General features: G+C 55.3%; 1 protein-coding gene across 5 annotated transcripts; it reads right to left on the minus strand.

Annotated features, from left to right (window-relative positions):
* Positions 1-187: 187 nt before the first annotated feature.
* On the minus strand, positions 188-19027 carry ST3GAL4 (ST3 beta-galactoside alpha-2,3-sialyltransferase 4). 5 transcript variants are annotated; one of them, XM_041480647.1, is made up of 13 exons: positions 15916-16282; positions 13054-13160; positions 10719-10788; positions 4560-4632; positions 3974-4055; positions 3361-3444; positions 3158-3255; positions 2739-2799; positions 2402-2497; positions 2137-2326; positions 1896-2039; positions 1656-1799; positions 188-1237 (listed from the first exon to the last, which is right to left on the minus strand). In XM_041480647.1, exons 1-13 carry the CDS (start codon positions 16177-16179, stop codon positions 1151-1153), a joined length of 1500 nt encoding a protein of 499 aa, XP_041336581.1. In that variant the 5' UTR covers positions 16180-16282; the 3' UTR covers positions 188-1150. The 5 variants fall into 5 exon arrangements, with proteins under 5 accessions (XP_041336581.1, XP_041336582.1, XP_041336580.1 ...); XM_041480648.1 differs by having other exon boundaries at positions 3986-4055; positions 15916-16281; XM_041480646.1 differs by lacking the exon at positions 188-1237 and having other exon boundaries at positions 1563-1799; positions 15916-16288.
* Between the last annotated feature and the right edge of the window lie 1303 nt (positions 19028-20330).

The following is a 20330-nucleotide window of genomic DNA, read 5'->3' on the forward strand; positions in this document are numbered from 1 at the left end:
AGGGAAACTGAGGCACGGGGCAGCTGGGGCACCCCACAACCCCAGCGTGGGAGCCAGGAGATGGGGCGTCACAACAGGTAAGGGGATGTGGGGACACAAGGGCATGGGCACAGGCTACCCTCCCTGCATCTCACAGCCCCAAAACTTCCTCACAACCCCCCACCATGCCCCAGGAGCACCCAGCCCATCCCAGCCTCACCAGGACTTTATTGGGTGCCAGCATGAGCCCCAACACCCCCATCCATGGGTCCCCCCAACACCTGCAGCCCCACGGGGGCAGAGGGGACCCTACAGCAGCAGGGAAAAGGCACCAGTCAACCCCTCCATGGTGGGGGGACATCCCAAATGCCCACCCCTGGAGCCAAGCAAACACCAGCCCACCCGAGGCCCCTTGTCCCTGACACCAGTGGCATGCGGGCCCTGGGTGATGGCTCCACCATAAATAAGCATTTAAATTAATTAAATTAATCTGCACCACCAAAGGGCCCTGGCAGACCCTGAAGCCAAGCACCCCAGGGTGCCCCCACCCAGGGGGGCTGTGGGGACGAGTCCCTACGCCAGCGCTAAGGCACAGGACAGGGCCGCCAAGTAAAAAAGGAAATTAAAAAAAAAGGGAGGGAATTAAATATTTGGGGGGAGGTCCAGGGCAGGGAGGAGGCAACATCAGCCTCCAAAGACTCCCATTCCCTGGGCGGGGAGGGGCCAGGACCCCAAAATCAGCCCCTCAGCAGGGCCCTCGTCAGTGTATGAGGGAATTAAGGGAAAGAGAATGTCCAGGGCAAAGGCTCCTGCCCTGGCTCACCCCCTCAGGCCCGCTGGGAGGGAGGACCCCCTACCCCAAAAACCCCCTCCAAGTCCTCGGTAGCTTCAGTGCGTCAGTAGAAAAGGCGCTGGGCCACGGCCCCGCCGGGCTCCCTGCACCCCCAAGAGCTGCCCCACCCTGGGCACCCGCGGTCCAGCGCGGCCCCCAGCCCCGGCCCTGCTCCAGGAGTCCCCGGTCGTGGTGGCAGCGGTGACAGCGATGCTCTGCCCTCGGTCACTCTGGCCTTGCCAGCGCAGTGTCCCCTCACTGCACAGGACGGTGTCCCCTCGCCCTGGGGACGGTGTCCCCTCGCCCTGGGGACGGTGTCCCTGCACGGCCCTGCTGCCCTCAGAAGTAGGTGAGGTTCCTGACGAGTCCCAGCTCCAGCATCCGCTTGATGGCCACGGCCTCGTGGGACACGTTGTGTTCCGACGCCTGCAGGACAGGGAGCAGGGGGTGACACCAGAGTCTGGTGAGCAGGGGCCACACGCTTTCCTTCCAGCCCTCACACCTTCCCACCCTCCACTGTGTCCACCCCACCAGAAGGGACTTCAGCCCCCCAAAAGCAGGGACGGACCCCTCCCCACCCAATCCCCCTGTCCACGAGCTCTTCTCCTCACACATAAACTGGGAATGGATCCAACTCTCTGTGCCTCCAAAGACATTCAACTACCAAGAGAAGTTGGATGATGACCATCCAACAGTGGACTTCAACCTTCATCATGGGAGGGGAGTGAGAGGGAAGAGCCTCCCACACCGTTCAGCATCCTGGCACTGCTCCCCTGGGCTGCCATCCCCCGTCCTGGGGGAAAAGTGGGGGAAGCAGAGACAAAACTGTGGGGCAAACACTTACGGCCATGGACTTGAGCGTGATCTGTTCATAGTAGTGGATGGTTTGCTTCTTGTTGGCCGAATCGGGGTAGCCAAAGCCCGCGATGTGCACCAGGTCACAGAAGTGCAGTGCCAAGGTGATGGCCAGCAGCCCTGTGGTGGGCTTCTGGGGGACAGAGAGCCACAGCCTTCAGGGAGCTGCACAGGGACAGGCTGTCCCCCCTCAGGGTGTGCAGGGTGACTGGCCATCCCCACCCTTTACCTGTTTGATCTTCCGCGGTTGCTTCATGGGGAGGTTGAGCAGTTTAGCAGCAGTTACTTCCATGTAGTAGGGATTGAGGACGCGCACTTGCTCCGGGTTGGCATCCCAGATCAGTGGGGGCTGTTTCCAAAACCCTTTCCGAACCTGCAAGAGCCCAGATGTCCCCAAGGGTGGGGTGGCATGACAGCTGGAGTCTGGAGCAGCCAGGGCTGGGCTGGACCTGGTTCCCCACCACACTCACCCTCTTCTTGTCGTTAAGGATGGCCTCCATCCACTGGAAGTCCATGGGCTTGAAGGGCACGAGCACCAGCAGTGTATCGGGGTTGTTCTCAGTCCGGGGGTCGAAGTGGGCTGACTCCGGGTAGAAGAGGCGCATGGTGGTCTTGGAGCCCACGTCCTGCTCATAACCATGCACCGGGGCGTTGTTCAGCCTTTGGGACATCACAGGTGTCACCCCAGCTGCGGTGGCACTGGGGAGGGAGCGGTGGGCCGGGCCGGGGCTGTACCTGATCACGACATCGTAGGTGTTGATGGTGTCCCCCATGGAGCTGTTGCGGAGCCGGTGGCCGTTGCCCACCACGGCACACCTCCGGCACTTGAGGCTGCGAGAGAGAACCCTGTTTCAACCAGACCTGCTCCAAAACTGGGGTGATTTTAACCCCTGGGGGGTTAAACCTGGTGTTGTCCAGTCTCCAAACCTTCCCATGCTCCATCCACCAACCCTGGGTTGCAGAGGTTCATTTTGCCAAATCCTGGACCCACAACAGACAAATTGCAACCACCCCCAAGAGAGCAATGATGAAGCAAAAGAGAGAAAAGCCCCTAAACCCACCCCAGTGTTACCTCTGGATGCTCTCGGGCAGGGAGTAGTGGGTGATGGACAGCAGGCGTAGCAGGACGTCTTCTGCAAAGCAAGGGCAAAGACAGGGTGAGGAAGGTGAGGAAGGCAGCTCCTGCCTGGTACAACACTCTGAGTGCTGCCCCATCCCTGCCAAATTTGCTCCTACTGTTAATCCCAATTTCAAGCAAATAATCTGTCTCTGGGGCTTAGTAAAACCTGGCCCACCCTAAACTCTTTCAGAGGCACCATGTGCACCCAGGGTGAGGAAATAGGCACTGCAGAGTCTAAAAACCAATAAAATAGCTTGGGAAAAGTCCCCAACAAAATCAACCTGCAGATGTCTTTAGGAAAAGGGAAGTTGAAACCCCAGGAGCAGCAGCAGGATGGACAGACAGATCCCACAGAGCATTGTCACGCTTACCACTTCCCTTGGTGCCGTAGGGCAGCTCGTAGAGCGACGGCGTCTTCACCCAAAAATAGTCCTTCAGCTGCAAGAACAGTGGGTGGTCCCTCGTGTAGCTGCCAAGGAGCAAAGGGTCAGTGAGACTGGGATCAGGGATAGCACAGGGAGGGGGGTCCTGGCTCTGCATCCCCCCACTGCCTGCTCCCAGCCCCAAAACTCACTTCCCGATGAGCTGCGCCGCTTTCTTTTCCACCTCCCCAAGGGGACACGTTGTCTTGTTGTTTTCTTGCACAGGGAAATAAAAGCTGTAAAGGAAGAGGTTAATTAAATCAAATTATGCCTGTTCCTCTGCAGCCCCCTCCTGGCGAAAGGGGCTCTGGCATCCCCAGGCATCCCCACTGCGGGATTCAAGCTGTGAGAGAGATTTCCAGCTGGATTTAAGGCCGGCACTGCATGGGCATTTCTCTGCTGGGCTTGCAGCCTTGCATCAGAAGAGGTCTCTCTTGCTCTGCTCATGAACCTCACACTCCACTTTCCCCATCTCTGTCAGGGAAGAAGAGAGCAGGGCTTTCCCAGACTCCCGGGCTCAGAAAAGCACCAGCATTTGCAAAAAACCCCACAGAGCCCAACCACCACCACACACCAAGGGGGAGCCTCGTTTGTGTCCCCCATTCTCCAGCAGCAGCCAAGGATGCTGCCAGCTCCCCTGTCCCCTCGGATCCAGGGAATCTGCCATGCTCTGGCATCCCTGTGAGGGATGGGCAGGAAGCAGCTGCCTCCCAGGAGTAAGGAAAAGGGCAGGAGGTCCTTTAAATTTGAGTAAGAAGCACTCACAGCTGTGTGTACCTGTCTTCCCGGTAGATCGAGTACCAAACCATCACCAGAAACAGCACCAGCACCCCGAGTATCTTCCCTCCTGCAAGCCCAGAGGGGAGGGGGAGAGATAAACCAGTGTCAGCCACGGCGTTTAGATGATTGCCTGTGGGGTCCCACAGCATCCTAGCTAGACCCAGGATGGCAGAGCCTTCTCCTCAGGGAGCAGGTTCAGCTGGCACCACGGCCCGGAGAGGAGCGGCTCTAAGATGAGTCAGGTGCTTTTGTCCCAGGCTTAAAAACCACTGTGACGTTTCTGTTTCCTTCTGCCTGCTTTTCATGAAAGCCTAGGCAAATATTACTTTTTCCGTGTGCCTCCACCCCATTTCTGTGCAACAAAGTCCAAGGGGTTCCAGGTGCCCAAGCCCAGAGATCAAGGTCCCCAGACCCACCCTCCCCACTGCGACCTTCTCTGATACCCCAACACTCCATCACTCAACTGCAACCACAGCAAAGCAGCATCCAACCCCCAGAATTCCAAATGTAAATTCCCCAGGCTCCCCATCCCTGCTTGGACAGAGGCAGATGGGATCCCTGGGGGACTCACGAGACTTGTTGATCATTTTTATCAGCAGGAAAGGGATCAGGCAGGGGCCGGAGCTCTCATTGTGGCTGGTCACCTGCAGCAGGAAAACAGGGAAAACCCATCAGAGCTGATCCTAAAACCCCATCCAAGAGGAACCACCCCCTGCTTGCCCATCTGCAGCTGCAGACAAGCAGATGCAAGGGTTTCCCAAAGGATTTATTTATTTAAATTCAGATTTCTTTGCTGCCAAAAGGTTGGTTTAGAGAGCTTATCAAAGCCAAGCAAGCGGCACTTCCCAAGGAGCTTCAGCCCTACGGGTTAGAGGCCAAAGGTAAAAAAAAATAATTAGAGAGGAAAAACAAGCCCGCAGTAGGGTTTCAACCACAAAATCCCATGGCGGAGACTTTAAAACCAGCTTAAGGATCCACCTGGCACCAACAGGTACAAAGTCCAACGTGCCACCACAAAGCCAGTCAGAAAGGACAGGAGCAGCCGAGCAGGATCAAACCAAAGAGCATCACGTACTTGGGGAACCTCCAATGCCTTGGATCCACCCATCCCGGCCTGGGGAAAGGAAGCGTCAGAGCTTAGGGCCCACACAAGCACTGCCCAGGGAAGCAGGGACACTTTCGTGCTCCTCTGAAACCTCTTGCTCCTGGAATAAGGAGCAAAGAGCCGTGGTTGGAGCCATCCCAGGATCGGCTCGTCCCATCCCACCAGGACATGGCAAGGACGGAAAATGAACTTACCAGCAGGGAAACGCTTTGGGGTACAGGGGTGGCTTTACTCCCAGGGTGAATCCTGCTCTAAGCCAGGCTCAGAGCTGGGTTTGGCTTTGCCCCCAGTAGCTGAGCTCCTCCTGGCTCTGACCAGCCACGTCTCAGGGTGTTGAATGCCAGCCAAGGGGAAAGGTGCACGCGGGGCTGGGCGATGCAAACAGTCCCTCAATCAGAGCCTGCCCATCAGAGCCTCCAGGGATTACTCACCTGAGATGGGAGGGCACCCATCTCACCCCCTCCCTGCCCAAGGAAGTGCCACTAACAAACCTGACACCTGCCAAACACTTGGCAGGGCCACGGCCTCAGCCAGTCAGGAACACCGGGTTTGGGGGCAAAAATGTATCAAGAACGAGGAGAAATGGGACCAAAGATGGTCCCACAAGAGCCAGACTCTTCCTTTCCCTGTCATGGGCTTCTGAAGTTAAAAGGGCAGGAGAGCAATTAATTTAAAAGGGCAGGAAGGACAATTAAAAGGCAATTAAGGACAATTAAACCACACTAAAAGCAACCGGACAGGACACTAGAAAAAGAAAATTGTGTCCATTGACAGCAGAAGGATGGGGCAGGTAAGGTGTTTCCCTAGGAAAGCGTCTCCCTCTGAACCACTTCTCCTTTGCAAAACATGGATAATTGTGCCTCCCCTTTCGGGGCGCTCCAGAAAGGGGAAGCAACGCCCCACCCCAACTGCCTCTCATCCTGCATCTGTATTTCCAGCTCAACAAGACCCTCCTGCTTGGGAAGATGAAACCTACAGCTGGGTCTTCACAGGTGGGAGCAACACAGGGAGAAGGCACAGTGGGGTCTCACCCCTTCACATATTACAATTGCTTGGGAAAAGTAAAATTAGGAGAAGGTGAAAAGCAACTTGTGCTTCCTGGGGAGTTTTGTTCTTAGTGAAACTTGCCACAAAAGCCCCAAGGGGAAATCCACTGCCTCAGCTGGAGGCTGGGTTTGCTCCTGGGGGGTCTGACTACCCCTGTTTGCCCAGGGCTGGGAAATTGCTGGGCATCAGGACCTAATTTTAGCACCAAATTCATGCCCAGCTTCATCCTTGGGTGCCAAAACACCCAACCAAGCACACTTCACCCCTTCCACCAGTGAAAGCACTGGGAAAATCTGCTCTGCCCACAATGTTTGCCTTACATACCAGCTTTTTTTAAATAATATTTTTTAACAGCTTTATGATCTTTTCCCAGGCTTGCATGCACAAGCTGGGCCTGATGCAAAATTTATCTAAGGCAAACACGGCTTATAATCCCTGAGGAGAAGGAACGTTGTTTAGTGAAGCGATCAGGGAATGCGGAGCAAAACAGAGCACACCCGGCTGCCCCCGCACCCTTGGTGCCTCTGGAATGAGCTCAAACTCCCCACAGCTCTCCCAGATCCACAGCCCAAAGCAGAGCAGCTGCTGAAAGCAGCTGAACACCCTGAGCCAGGTCCTGTGTCCTCCTTGTAGGGTTGCTGGAGGGAGCAATGCCAAAGGGTCCTGCTGGTCCCCACAGCATCCCCAGTCTTGCAGCATGCTCAGAGCCTGCAGCATCCCTGTCCCATCACAGCACTCTCAGAACACCCTCTGAGTATCCCTCACAGTGTCCCATCACATCACTCTCAGAGTCCCCTACAGGATGCCTGTCCCATCACAGTATCCCCAGTGCCCCCTGAGTATTGCTGTCCCATCACAGTATTCCCAGTGCCCCCTAAGTATCCCTGTCCCATCACAGTATCCTCAGAGCACCCCATGGCAACTTGGTCTCACTCTCCTCAGAGCTCTCCCACAGCATCCCCAGTCCTGCAATATCCCTGTTCCTGCAGCATCCCTGGTCCCCCACAATGTCCTCAGAGTCCCCTCCCATTGGCATCCTCATCCCACCACAGGATCCTCCAAGCCCCCACAGCATCCTTCGAGCCTCCCTGAGAATCCTTGTCCCATCACAGCATCCTCAGATCCCCCAGCACAGACCCCTCACCACAACACCCTCCCTGGATCCCGCACTGCAGCATCCCTGTCCGGCAGGGAGAGGCTCAGCACTCACTGAGATCAACCCTTGCTCCCTCAGGGCTGTTCCAGGGCATTGCCTGCCCCACCAAGCCCTGAAGCTGGGGGGAAAGTCCCAGTTGGGTTCGGCTCCCCACACCTGGAAGAAGTGACTGGAAAAGCCCTTCTTTGATGTTGGAGGATGCGCCCCCACAGCACCGCAGGCTGCAATTATCGCTGCACAGAGGATCCAAAAGCCCCATGGCCCATTCCCCATCTCCCACTCCCTTCCCCACCCTGTGTTCTGGGAAAGCCCCATCCCAGGATGCTGCAGAGGCAGCTCATGTCCAAGCCTCGTGGAGTTTCCCTGTCTGCCTCTGACCTGGAGCAGTGTTTTGCCTCCCTGTTTCACCATGTCCCCTGGGAAATGCCAGCAACACCCATACAGACCGACCCGCCTGCCAGGGGGGAAATTCAGAGAGGTTCATCCCTGTATCTCCATCCACCCATTCCCATCTCCTCCCATGGCCTCAATGGCTCCAACATTTCCAGATTTAAGTCATGTCAATCCACAAAGTGGAAGCAAGCACCTGCCAAGCTGCTCCCAGCCAAAAAAAAAAAGGGGAAAAAGAAATTTAAAGGCATGAAACAAGCACAGAGGTGGGGAGTGGTTATAAATTCCCCCACACCATCCCAGCATGGATGGATGGTGATCCCAGGCCATCCTGGCAAAGCATCATGGACCAGCAGGCTTGGTACTTTTATGTTCCCATGGTAACCTGTGGATTGGGAAAAGCATGACACGAGGCAAGGACACCTCTCCTGTGCTCCCACTGTCCCATCCCACATGGCCACGGGACATGGAGCCACCCACTGCCTGGTCCAGCTTCCCTGGCTAAGGATGCTCACTGAAAAATAAGCATCTCCGACAGTTTATCCCAAAAAAAACATGCCTTTATTTTTAACTGGAGGAGAGCTGGATAGCACCCGAGGAAGGGATGCACTGACAGTCCCTAAGGATTCACCCTCAGCAGTGGGAACCAAAGGGAGACAGACAGACAGACAGACAGCCAGGCCAGCACAGACCCCTTCAGTCCCAGCCACACCATCTCTCCCGAGCTTTCCAGGCACAACAGGAAACCAGCAGGGCAGATCCTGTGCTCCCTGGAGGACAGCAATGTCCCCCACAGAAGCAGTTTACAGCCCCAGGGTGTTCCAAGGCCCCGTCCCGCGGGTGTTCCACACGCGGTAGGGCCGGGATCGCCCCCACGCCGCGCCCTGCCCCGGCACAACCCGCGCCTGCCGCAGCCTGAGCGCAACCTGGGAGGCGGCCGGGGGCCACCCTGCAGGGACAGGATCCAGCCAACTGCAGGCACTGCCTGGGCTTGGCAGAGCATCAAAGACACCCAAATCCCAAGCCTGGCATCCCAAATCTTCCTTGCCCCGGTCGCTGCAAGCTCCCGATGCTCGGGGAGTTTTTTTTCCATGCTGGGGAGAAAATCCTTGTGGGATCGCAACAACCACCACCGCAGGCCCAAAAGGCAGCAGGGATCTGATCTGAGCCCCCTCCAAGAGACGTTGCATGGCAGGGAAAGAGGGATACCAAGGGGATGCTGGGAGGGGGCAAGGGATGCCAAAAACCGCAGAGCAGAGCAATGTCAAGAGCTGGAGCTGCAGTGCCGTGGGCTGGGGGCATGAAGAGGGTCAGGAGGGCACAGTACTGCAAAAATCAACTCCACTGGGCACAACCCCACAGAGGGTGTGGAGCCAGCCCAGCCTGTGCACTGATACCTACATCTATCCTGTTTTAAGAGCCCTGCGAGTCACTTTAAAGGAATCTTTAAAGGAATCTTAATTGCCTCTTACTTGGAGAGGCAGCGCTGTTTCCTTTACCATGGTATCCCAAGCACACAATAACCCAGCCAAAGATTTACGATAGGGGAAATAAGCCCTCGTTGGCATGTGAGTCCTAACAAAACATTTACCCATGACCAGGCTGCAATTTTGAAGGTGGCAACAGCAAATAAGCTCAGGTACAACAAGTATTTCCACAGTGACAGGTCCTCAGGATAAATCCAAGCTGCTTCTGCCTTCCCATGGCACTGTTGGCTTTAATGTGCTCCAGAGCGATTCAGACCAGCCCTGGGTCTATCCTCTCCTCTGCCCCCATGTTTTTTTACATCCATGCAGCAGAAAAAACAAAGGGATGGGACACAAATCCCTTCCTACAGCCTCAAACCACCAGCTATGTGGGTATACCTGTTTATTTCACTGCTCTGGGGTAACCCCGGGCCATCACAGAGTTACAGGGCTACAGTTAAGCTACAATGTTAGAGATTACATATTATTTTTATGATATAGGTTTAATCACTCTTTTGCTATTTAAAACACTAAAATAAAGACCTTTTCTTGCTGTATGCAGCTCTCCACACCCTGGAGGTTATGGCCAAGCTGCTGAAGACAGCAGGGCCACCCATGGGGTGACAAGCCCCTGCTAAGGAGATGAGGGCAGTGATAATCCTGTTGGATTTCATCCCTGATCCCCTGACATCGATCCAGGCACACCCTTCTTCTACCTGCCCCGTCCAGCCCCGCTTTGCTGCCACGCTCACCTCGGTGCCGTGTTTACTCTCCTTTATTTCCATCCTCAGGGATCACCCAGGGATGCAGCAGCAACAGCAAAAGTGGCTTTGGCAACCCAGCTTTGAGCCCGTGTTTTGGGCTAAATCCCCCCAAAAAGCAGCAGAAAGGGGGAGGCAGTGAGCTGGGGGGGATGGCAGGGTGCAGGCAGGGTGCAGGCAGGGTGCAGACAGCCTCTCCCCGCTCTCCTGGGAGCAGCAGGCAGAACACCCACCAGGAGCACCACTCCCTTACAGTTCTGGAAGGTAAAAACTAAACCATGGAGATGCTCCAGCCCATCCCCAACCCAAAGTCAAGCAATGCCCCAGCTCTTCTGGGAAAAGGGGTGGAAAATGAAGGGATATCAAGCTCCAAGGCTGAGTTATCTTGCAGGGAGTTCCTGCTCCCAATGGCTTTTGACCCTTTTGGGGCTCAGAAGCTGCCTGCCGTTGCCATCCCCCCTGCAAGGCTTACGTGCAACCTTGGCCCTGTGGTTTTTCTGTTTCCTGTTTTGCACCAGATTCAGAGGAGAGGAACCCCCAGAGCAACCCGACAGCCTGATTTGTCCAGTCTCAAATCCCCTGGGTTTTTCTCTGCTCTTTTTTCTCACGTATAGAGGGAGGCTCCCAGCAAATAACCCGGTCCATAACTTTGCACCCCCAGCATCACCTCAGTGCTCCGTTAACCCACGCAGGGAGGAGAATTCCCATCCCAAGGAGACCTTTTCCTGCATCCCCAGCGGCGGGAGAGGCTGAAGCCAGTCCCAGCAGGGCGGGGATTAGCTGGCAGCAAGTCACGGCTACTTACGGCCCGTCCTCTTGGTCCAGGCGGAGCAGGCGGGAGCTCGGCGGGGTCTACGCGGCCGTCCTCTCTTCCCCTAGGAGAGGAGAAGGGAGAACATCCTTAGGGCGGCAGCCACCCAGGGCAGCCAGGCTCCTCCGGAGGATGCACGGATCGCTGCGCATCCCCGGGCAGGGCAGCCCGGAGCGCCGGGGCAGCGGGGCCCGGCGAGCCGCAGCGAGGTGTGAGCCCTCCGAAAAGCCTCGCACCTCCGAAAAGCCTCCCACCTCCGAAAAGCCTCCCACCTCCCACCCACCTCGGCCGGCAGCGGCACCCCGGGGCCGGGCCCCCGCCGCTCTTTAAGCAGGAGGTGTGGCCGATCGCAGCGCAGACCTCGCCGCAGCTTTCCCCAACATCCCTTGGCCTTTCACACCGAAATCCCCTTCCGTGACTCACTCGGACTTTTAGGAAGACCCCACGAGATGGAGCGGTGGCCTTTCCCAGGTTAAGGTGAATGCAGCTTTTCTGCCCTCCTGAGCAGAGAACGCTCCTTACTCCCGCATCTCTGGCATCTTTTCCCCCAAAACTCTCCAAACTGCACATCCTAGCCCAGCACTGTAATATCTTTATGATTTGGGGGAGGAAAAGCCCTGCCGAGAAACCACGCCACGCACAGAAACCCTGCTGCCATGCTGCCTGTCAGAGAAAGCCTCTGCTCTGCATCCCAGGTCACGCTCCCAGGCAGGGGAAAATGAGGCAGCCAGTGGAGCGAGCCCACTGCTAGCCCAGTCAGCCCCAGGGCAGCAGCTGTGCTCTTCTCCCTGTGCCCCTGGGATAGAAGGAGTGCGGTGGGAGCCACGGCTCTCCCCAAAAAAACACACGAGAGGGAATGTCAGCTCATTTCAGCGCAAGAAACAGAGATGCAGGTGAGGAACACAAGCCTTTCTCTGTCAGCTGCTCCTTAAGCCCTGGCAGGGAAGGTGCTTCCAAGGGAAAGCTCTGAAGGGCCAGAGGTTTCCTCACCTCTCTCCATCTCCTCCAGCTAGAAAAAGCAGAGATGAGAGAGGTGCAAGCCTTCCCCACAGCATGCTCCTCTCTTAATATCCCATTCATTTAACAAAGAGGGCTACAGCCTTGTTGGAGGGGTGGGGATGGAAACCACCCAGGAGCCTGAGAAGGTTTCCCATGGATTCTTCTCATGCTTTCTGCACATGCCCCGGGATGACAGGGATGGCTCCATCCCAGTGTCAAACCTTCCCTCTCCACCCAAAGAACCTTTTCTTCCTCTCTCCATTACTGTTTGCCTTGAGGGGCAATTAATCCCAAGGGCTCAGGGCAATCAGCAGCCAAACCAAATGCACTTGAGGCCACAAAATTCACCTTTGGCACCAGGGTCTTTCCAGAAGCCCTGAATCCACCAGAGCATCCAACACTGCTGCATCTGACACAGAGCCTTTTCATTTAGAGCTGTGAATTATAGGATCCACTAACAAGGTTAAACTCTCCCTGGGGAGCTCCTGTTAAAGCACTTCATGGCACAGCATCAGCCCCTGCCCGTGGAAATGAGGATGAGGATGTGCAGAGCTGCCTGGGGGTTCCAGGAGGATCCTGCAGCCCTGGGTGAGCAGGAGACTGCGATACCTTAGAGCACATCAGCCAGGCAGGATCCTGGTGGATCCGAGGTCTTGCCCTGAGCTGGTCTTTCCAGCTCGACTGGAAGAGCCAGGAGCTGGATTGCTGCCGCTCTTCCCAGGGTTGTTTTCCAGCCGCCCGAGTGGTTTCCCTGCCATGAGCCCATGGTCATGGTTGTCCCCAGCCCAAGGTCCAGCAAAGTCCCATCATGGTTCCAGCATCCACCATGTCAGGAGCCACAGGCAGCTCGACCCATCCGGCAGCTGATCCCAGCAGGAAATTAACGTCGCAAATCCCAGACCCCTCAAGAAGCCCTAAACAAGCTGGATTTTGCTCCTTTCCTTCTCCAGCCGTGTTGCTGGCTTCAGTTTCCTCTCCTGCCTATCAGTTTAATCCTTTAAATAATAATTTCCAAATCTGAGGGGGAAAAAGGCACCTTCTGCCCACTCCCCAACACCTCCCTCCAGGATGCTCATGGCTTTGAACAAAAGAAAACAAAAACCCAGTGGGCACATCCCTTCCTGTGCTAAAGGCTAAAGCCAGCCAGAACTGGCCCTTTGAGGGGCTCAGCATCCTCAGGAATGGATATTCCAAAGGCAGGAGGGGACACACACAGGGCAGGGATGAGCCTCCAAATTCCTCCTGTCATCATCCTCCCCACAGAGGACCGAATCTCCCCAGGGCTGTTAAAATAGGGGAGGGGGAGATGGAGAGGAGTCTCCCACCAGACCTGCAGGGAGGCAGCCGTCCGCCCGTCCGTCCCTCGGTGCTCCATCGCCGGCGCCAGCCTCCCTTGGTTAAAATTACCTCCCGAGGGGGGAGAGAGCAAAAGCCAGGCTGGGAGGGGAATAAAATCCAGGTGAGCTCATCCTCCTCCAGAGAAAACGGCTCCAGCTGGCAGGAGCAAGGTGTTTCCAAGCCCGGCACATCCCTCACGTCACCCCAGTCACTGTGGCCCCGGGACCAGCAGCTTATTCATTCAGCAAGTATTTAATGGGAGATAATCCAGCTGCTTCCCAACCATCCTTTGGCCGAGCCTAAGTTGTAATTCCAGTGTGGGAATTACACTTTGGGAAGAGGTTTCACTAATGGTCATCCCAGTGGATGCTCCCTGTCCAGGACAGCACAAAAGGGCAACACCAGCAGAACCCCCATCCTTCAACCCTGTGTTTCTTTAATTCTATTAATAATTTATTAAATTTATTAAACTATTTTATTAAAAATAAAATAATTTAATAAACCTATTTCTATCAAATCCCTGAGAATGGGAAGAAAAGCAAAGCTGCCCAGCCAAGCCGGATTATCCAAAGCAGCGACCGACCTAAAAATAAACCACTGCTATTTAAGGATGAACCTCCCACAACAACCACCCCCCACCCCAAAAAAAAATAAAAGAAAAAATAGACATATTCCCAAGCTGGGGTGTTGAGCATCACCCACCACACCAAAAAAAGCCTACTTTAGGTTCATTTCCTAGCACAAGTCTGCACTTCCAAGAGAACAGCATCCCCAGGCTTAGTGCTGCTGATTTCCAGACACCCCATGCAAATAAATAATTAAGATTTAAAGCTGCGTTTGCATAATACAGATAATCTGTCAATTTAACTTGTAAATGCAGGGGGGATTATGCAGCAACGTTGTTAATTAGGCAGCAAAGGGGCCGGGGAAGCCCCAACTCCAGGGCAAATGCCAATGGACCACCAGGATGCTGAAGAAGCCAAATGTGTGGGGGACACAGGGCTTTGGCAGTGGGACCTGGTCCTGGGGCAGGTCCTGAGGTGTCAGGGCTCCAAAACCTTGTGTTCATCCACATTTTAACTGAAAATCCCCCCCAGCTCCCCCAGCCCTTCATCAGGAGCTGCCCATCCCTTCCCACACTGCCTGCACCACCCAAGCCCTTGAGGGCTGCCGTCACCCCACAAGAAAAAAAGGCAGTGGAAAAGGAGCCCGGGGTAAGATTTCTGAGGAAAAATCACATCTTTTTGTTGCATAAAGAGCCTGCTCTGACAGCCGGGCTCTTGTCCACCCTCAGTTCCCCCACCCCAAATACCAGACCCCGCCCGGGAGCAAAACCTGTTGAGCCCGAATATGCCCGAACAGAAAGTTCTTTGTGATTCTTTTTTTTTTTTTTTTCCGTCTATTTTTTGGTTTGGAAGCAGCATTGGTGATCGCACAGGGATGGGCCCGAGGAATTCCCAGCCCTTGGCATTGCTCCTGATGCCTTGTTCGAAGGCAGCACCACATTTAACCCCTACCTCACTGCCCTTCATTTCTGACACCACCTCACTTCCCACACCCTAGTCCTGTTCAGTCCTGCATCCCCTAAGATCACTTGCATCCCCCCTCTCTGCATTTTTCTCCCTCACTTCTCACTTTCCACCTCATTTTTCCCCTCAGTGCTTCAGTGCTTTCCTCCATTCCCAACACAGATAGGTCTGATCCATCGTCATGCCACAAAATTTCACCCACAGAACACAAGCCAGGGGGGTCAGATGAGCCCAACAGCCACAGAGCTGCTGTGCTGGGGGTTCACTGCCCATCCAGGGGTGTTTTATTCCCACGGTGGGGATGCTGGGCTGGCTGGGCACACTCAGCATCAGCAAAGCCCCAGAGCAGCATTTCAGACTCCTCAAGTCTTGCTCAGCACTCTCCTGCCTCAGTTTCCTGCCGTTTTGGGGCTGAGGGAAGCTCTGCCCCATTGGCAATGAGGGCAGAGGGCGCAGCAAGGGATCCCAAACCCCAAACTCCATCCCAGCTCATTTACCTCCATTTTAAAAGAAATTTAAGAACCACCCGATGTCGCAAGCAGCTCAAACCCCGCCGGAGGATCCACCCCGGGGCTCCGGCTTGTGCAACGCCGTGGGTGAGTTCCAACCTCCCGCCACTGGCATCGGGCTCTGGTTAAAAAATTAAGGCTCGGCTTACACAGCCTGGCCGGATATCGGGATGTCGAATCCGGCCGGGAAAACTTCGGCGGGCTGGGGGAGACATTTTGCAAGGGGAAGAGCCGGACCGGGAATGGCATCTGGAAGCGATTGAAGGCAAGGAGCCTCTCCCTGGCGCAGCAGGGAATTCCAACGGCGTGAGCTCAGGTTAAAGCCTCCTTCACAGACCCAGGATTAAAGAGAAGAACCAAACTTCAGCACAGATATATGTTTTTACACCTACAAAAAACAGGGGAGAGGGAAGCAGCTTCCTGCGTGGTCATATCCGGACGTGGTTTGGTGATTTAGGGTTGTTCTGACTTGCAATAAAAAGAAAACAAAACTCCAAAACGGTGCAGAAATCCTTCTGTGGATTTGTGGATCTAACTTCTGGTGTGGTGTCAGGAGTCTTCCTTCAGCACTGCACCATCCATCCCTTGGGAGCACTGCATCCCACATCCGAGAATCCCTTGCCAGCACAGACTGCATCCCATGATGGTCCGGGAGCATCCCAGCATCCTCAGGATGGCATGGAAAAGCCAATGAAGATCGCCAGCCTAGCTTGGACCGAGCAGTCCTCCACAAGGAACTGACCCAGCGGGGAGTCCCCAGCCCCTTCCAGTCTTCCCTGAGTCAAGGGACAGGGAGCAGCAGCTGGCCAAACCCACCTTCGCTGGACATCCCAGCAGAGCAATCCACGCAGGGCGGATCCACGTGGGCCGGGCAGACCGCAGCCCCGCTGTGCTCCTGCCCCATCCCCCGGCTCGCTGCCCCGGGCCCATCCCGCAGCCGGAGGCGCGGAGCAGCCCTGCCCCGGCCCGGCCCGGCCCGGCCCGGCCCCGCTCGCACGCACCTCCCCGCCGGGGCCGGGCCCGGCCCGGGCCGGAGCAGCGGCCGCGGCTCCGGGGACTGCGGCAGGCGGCAAAACTCATCCTGGAGAGCAGCCGCAGCCTGCGCCAGCCCGAAACCGCTGCGAGCACCCGCCAGCCCGAAGGAAAACCAGGATGGAGAGCGGCTCCTTTGGTTTTTCCGTTCCCTGACAGCCAAATGCCTTTCTCCTTCCTCCAAGGAAACTTTCCAGCCCAACCCCAGTCACATGCAAGGGGTCAGCAGCTGGAAAAGCAAGAGATTAGCAAGTACTGGGGTTTTTTTCCTCTTCCCTCCCAAGAAGACACAGCGTTTTCCTAGAAAAAGCTCAATAAACACGAGGATTACAGCTGGAGGACTGAGAAGTGTGAAAGTAAAGTGACAGGAACTTAAGAAACACCAAAAAAAAAAGAGAACCAGAAGTTGCAACGAGCAGCATGAAAGCATCAAATAATTTCCCTTCCTCACTGCAAAACCAAAACCACTCGTGCAAGTGAACCTGGGGGCAGCATATGAGGAGGGGTCCCAGCCTGGAATGGGTAAAGCAAGATGAGATCCCAGAGGGATCCCAGTGAATCCAGGATGCCAACCTCTGCTGGAACAGGACGACATCCCTGCTCCTTACACAGCCATCATGCTACATCCAGAGGAAAAAAATGTAAGGGGAAAAATAACATAACATAAATCTTAAAAAAAAAAAAAATTACAATAGGGAAAGCTGTGGAGAAGCAGATTCCATGCTGCCAGCCTGCATCAGCTCTGGAATATTCGAAGCTAAAGCAATGGGACCATCACTTCATCAAAGAGAATAAGCAACAGAATACATGGGATTTAGACTTATTGCCAAATAATTAATTAGCAGGACTCAACCTGAGGATTTCAGCTGCCAGCTGAAAACCCCTGAACACAGGCATGAGGAGGGCACTGGTCTCAGCATTCCCACATCCTGCAGCCTGGCATCCACCTCTGATGCCGGTTGCAAGAATGGGGATGACACAAGTTATAAAAATACAGGCTTGTAGACATGAGTACAGCTGCTCCAGAGTTCCACATGGATGTTTTCCCTCCAGGGTGGATCCTCCAGGAGGATGCTCCAATCCCAGATGTGGAACACACCCTACTTGCAGATCTCCATAGTGGACATCACTTAAAATCAGTGTCCACAGACAGTTCCTCCTTTTATATTTACATTTGCAGAGGCATTATTTCTCAGAATTCGGTGCCTTGCTGGAGCAGCTGCTATTAACTCCCTGCCTGAAGCTGGATGAGCAAACAGCCCTCTAATGATGCAGACAATTAGGGACAGGGGTTAGGGAGAGTCCAGCAAAGCATGCTGATCCCATCCTACAACTTACAGCAACATGAGGAGCTCGTTGGACACATCAGGGGTAGGAAGAGGACACCTAAACCATCAGTTCTACCACAGATCCCAGGTTCTGGCCTCAGAGCCAGCTTGGATTGCCAAGCCTGGGCAATCCATCACCTGCCTCCAGGAGCATCCAGAGGGAGAGCCCAGCAAAAAAGATGGGGAAATTCAGCAGAGCTTCCCAAAAAAGTTCCACCACAAGACTTTATTCAGCTCATCTTAAAAGAGATTCAGATCAGACTTGCCAAGCAGCCAGCATCAACCCACCAGGCATCACCCTACTGATCCAACAGGAGAGATGGTGTCCGAGCTGAGGAACACAAAGAAAATACCCAGAGGAAGAACTTTCCTTTGTTCTCCACTCCCCAGAACAATAAAATGTCACTAGTTCACTGCAAAGACCTGACATGAAAAGATCAATGGGGAAAGGTCCAGCTGGTCCCGTTCCTGCTGGTCTCAGGCAAGCATCCTCATCTCTCCCTGGAAGCAATCCTGTCCCATGGGAGAAGAGGGCTCCAGGCACACGGAGTGGGACAGGACAGGGCTGATCCAGCACAAACATGCCCAGATCCCGCTGCCAGCAGCTCTGTCCACACCAGCATTGGGTGGGGGACCAGCAGGGACCTCTCCTACCCCTCTGGGATCACCAGGCTACTGCAGCACATCCACCCACCAGTCAGGATGCTCAGGGTTGGGGAAAAGAGGCTCAGACCGCTCCATAAACGCTCCTCAGCCCGTCGTTCCACACGGGAGCGATGCCGTCCTGAGCTGCACACGGGGCACGTCCTCCCCTCCCAGGGCCTCCGGGAGGATTTTCCCTTCCTCACCCCGGCTCCCGGGCATTCCGATCACCCAGACCCATCGCAAGGAGCCCACCCTGTACTAAGGGGAGATGCCAGACCCTCTCTTCCCGGGGCTCTCGGGGTGGGATCTCCTGCCCCGGGAGGGGCCGTGGGCAGGAGTGATGCCAAAGGCCGTCTTTTCCCGGCGAGATGAGGGGGTTTGTTTTGCCAGGAACGGGGAGACAGCAGATGGAAGGGCACTGGGAGAGCGGAGGTTTTCCTCTCGCCGCTGCCCACACTCACACTTCAGGCGCTGATTAATCGCGCTAATTAGAAAAATAATTATAATTATTATTTTTCCAAAACCCACAAAACGTAGAAATAAAGCCGCTTTCTCCCTTTCCCATGTTCCGCGCTCGCCAGGACATCGATGCCAAAGGCGTGGGATGCTCGGGGGGGGTCCGAGCTGGGGTGAACGGGGAGCACCCCTGCACCCCCAGTGTGCACCCCGCTGCCAACCCTGCCTGGGAGCTGCCAGGCGGGCACAGCTCCTGCCCTGCCCCGCGCCCTCCCAGCGCGGGGCGCCCCCTCCGAGCCCCCCAGCCCCCCAAAAAACACCGGGGCTTCGCTTCCCACCCCTCTTCTCGCGCTCAACACCCCCGACTGGCAGCCCCGCTCCGGACACGCGGACCCGAGGGGGGACCCGGGGGGGACCCGGGGGGGACCCCCGGCTGCGGACTCACCATGGGGCGGCGCGGGGGGGTCGGCGCGGCCGGAGGATGCGGGGGGTGGGTGCGGGATGCGGGGCCGGCCCGGAGGGCGGGCGGGGGGCGGACACGCTTGCGCACAGCGCGGGATGGGCGGCGGAGGGAGGAGGAGGAGGAGGAGGAAGGAGAGAGGGAGGGGAAGAGCATCCCGGGAGCTGGAGGCGCGCGGTCCCTCAGCCCCGCTCGGGAGAGGCTGGGGAGGGCAACACCGCCTTCCCCTTGGGACCCCCAGAAATCATGGGGCTGGGGGCAGCCCCTCCCAAGGCAAACCCCGACCCAAAACCCGCCAAAATTGGCTCGCAGCAAATTTTGGGGGCGTGGGCAAAACTCATCCTGCTGGAGATTTACACGGAGTCAGGGGGTTTGTACTATTCCCTCATTGAAACCCCATAAGATTGCGCTGGAAGTCCCATGAGATTACTCTCAAACTATCATGAGATGACACACAAACGCCCTGGGGATGGCTTTGCTTAAAATCATCAACTAATATTAAGTATTTTTCTTTTTCCTGAAAATGAATTACTCCTCACCTCAGGAATGCCCCATATCAGGCCACCTCGCTCTCCTATGGGATTCCATTTCCATCCCACCCCATAATACACAAAATAGCAGTCAATTTTTGAAGTTTTTTTATTTCCCTCAAAACTTTTTTTTTTTTTAATTCTGCAGCCTCAAACTCATCCTCCTGCCTGGGGTGAGTTCTGCCAATCCCTGAGACAACATGGACGGTGCCAATGTAAATTGATAAAATACCTGTTGAGCTGACACACCTGATTTTGCCAAGGGAAATACATCAATATTTTAAGAGAATCTTTGCCTCATTCCTCATCCTCCTTAAGCTGGGGTTTCCTTGCCATTAACAAGTGGGGCAGTTTTACCCGTGGTGACAGGAGAACTTGCCGTAATTAGGTTTTAATTGCCATGGGCTTGTAGACAATCTGGGATAATTAGTGGGGCCACAGCTCGGCAGGGATTTGCTTGAAGGATATTTTGACCCTTTGGTCTCATGGGTTCCACAGCTTGGTTTATTGCATCTGAAAATAATAAACAGCATTCAATGAAACTCCAGCAATAATAATGCATCCCAAATGTCTATTTTTGCTGTGCCCCCAAGACAGAAAGAATATTAAAAGAGGCTGCAAAGCTTCGTTCCCCAGGTCCTTCTCAGTCCCCAGCAGCTGTGTCCTGCTGGTGATGGTGGATGGGCTCGTTTTGGGGTGATGGTCTCCAGCTCCAGCATCCCCCCATGGCAACATCAACAGGACTGGGAGCAGAATAAAAGCCCTTGCAGAGATGCAAAT

This window comes from Pyrgilauda ruficollis, unplaced genomic scaffold (assembly GCF_017590135.1).
Source record: "Pyrgilauda ruficollis isolate IOZ18807 unplaced genomic scaffold, ASM1759013v1 scaffold52, whole genome shotgun sequence".
Lineage (NCBI taxonomy): Eukaryota > Metazoa > Chordata > Aves > Passeriformes > Passeridae > Pyrgilauda > Pyrgilauda ruficollis.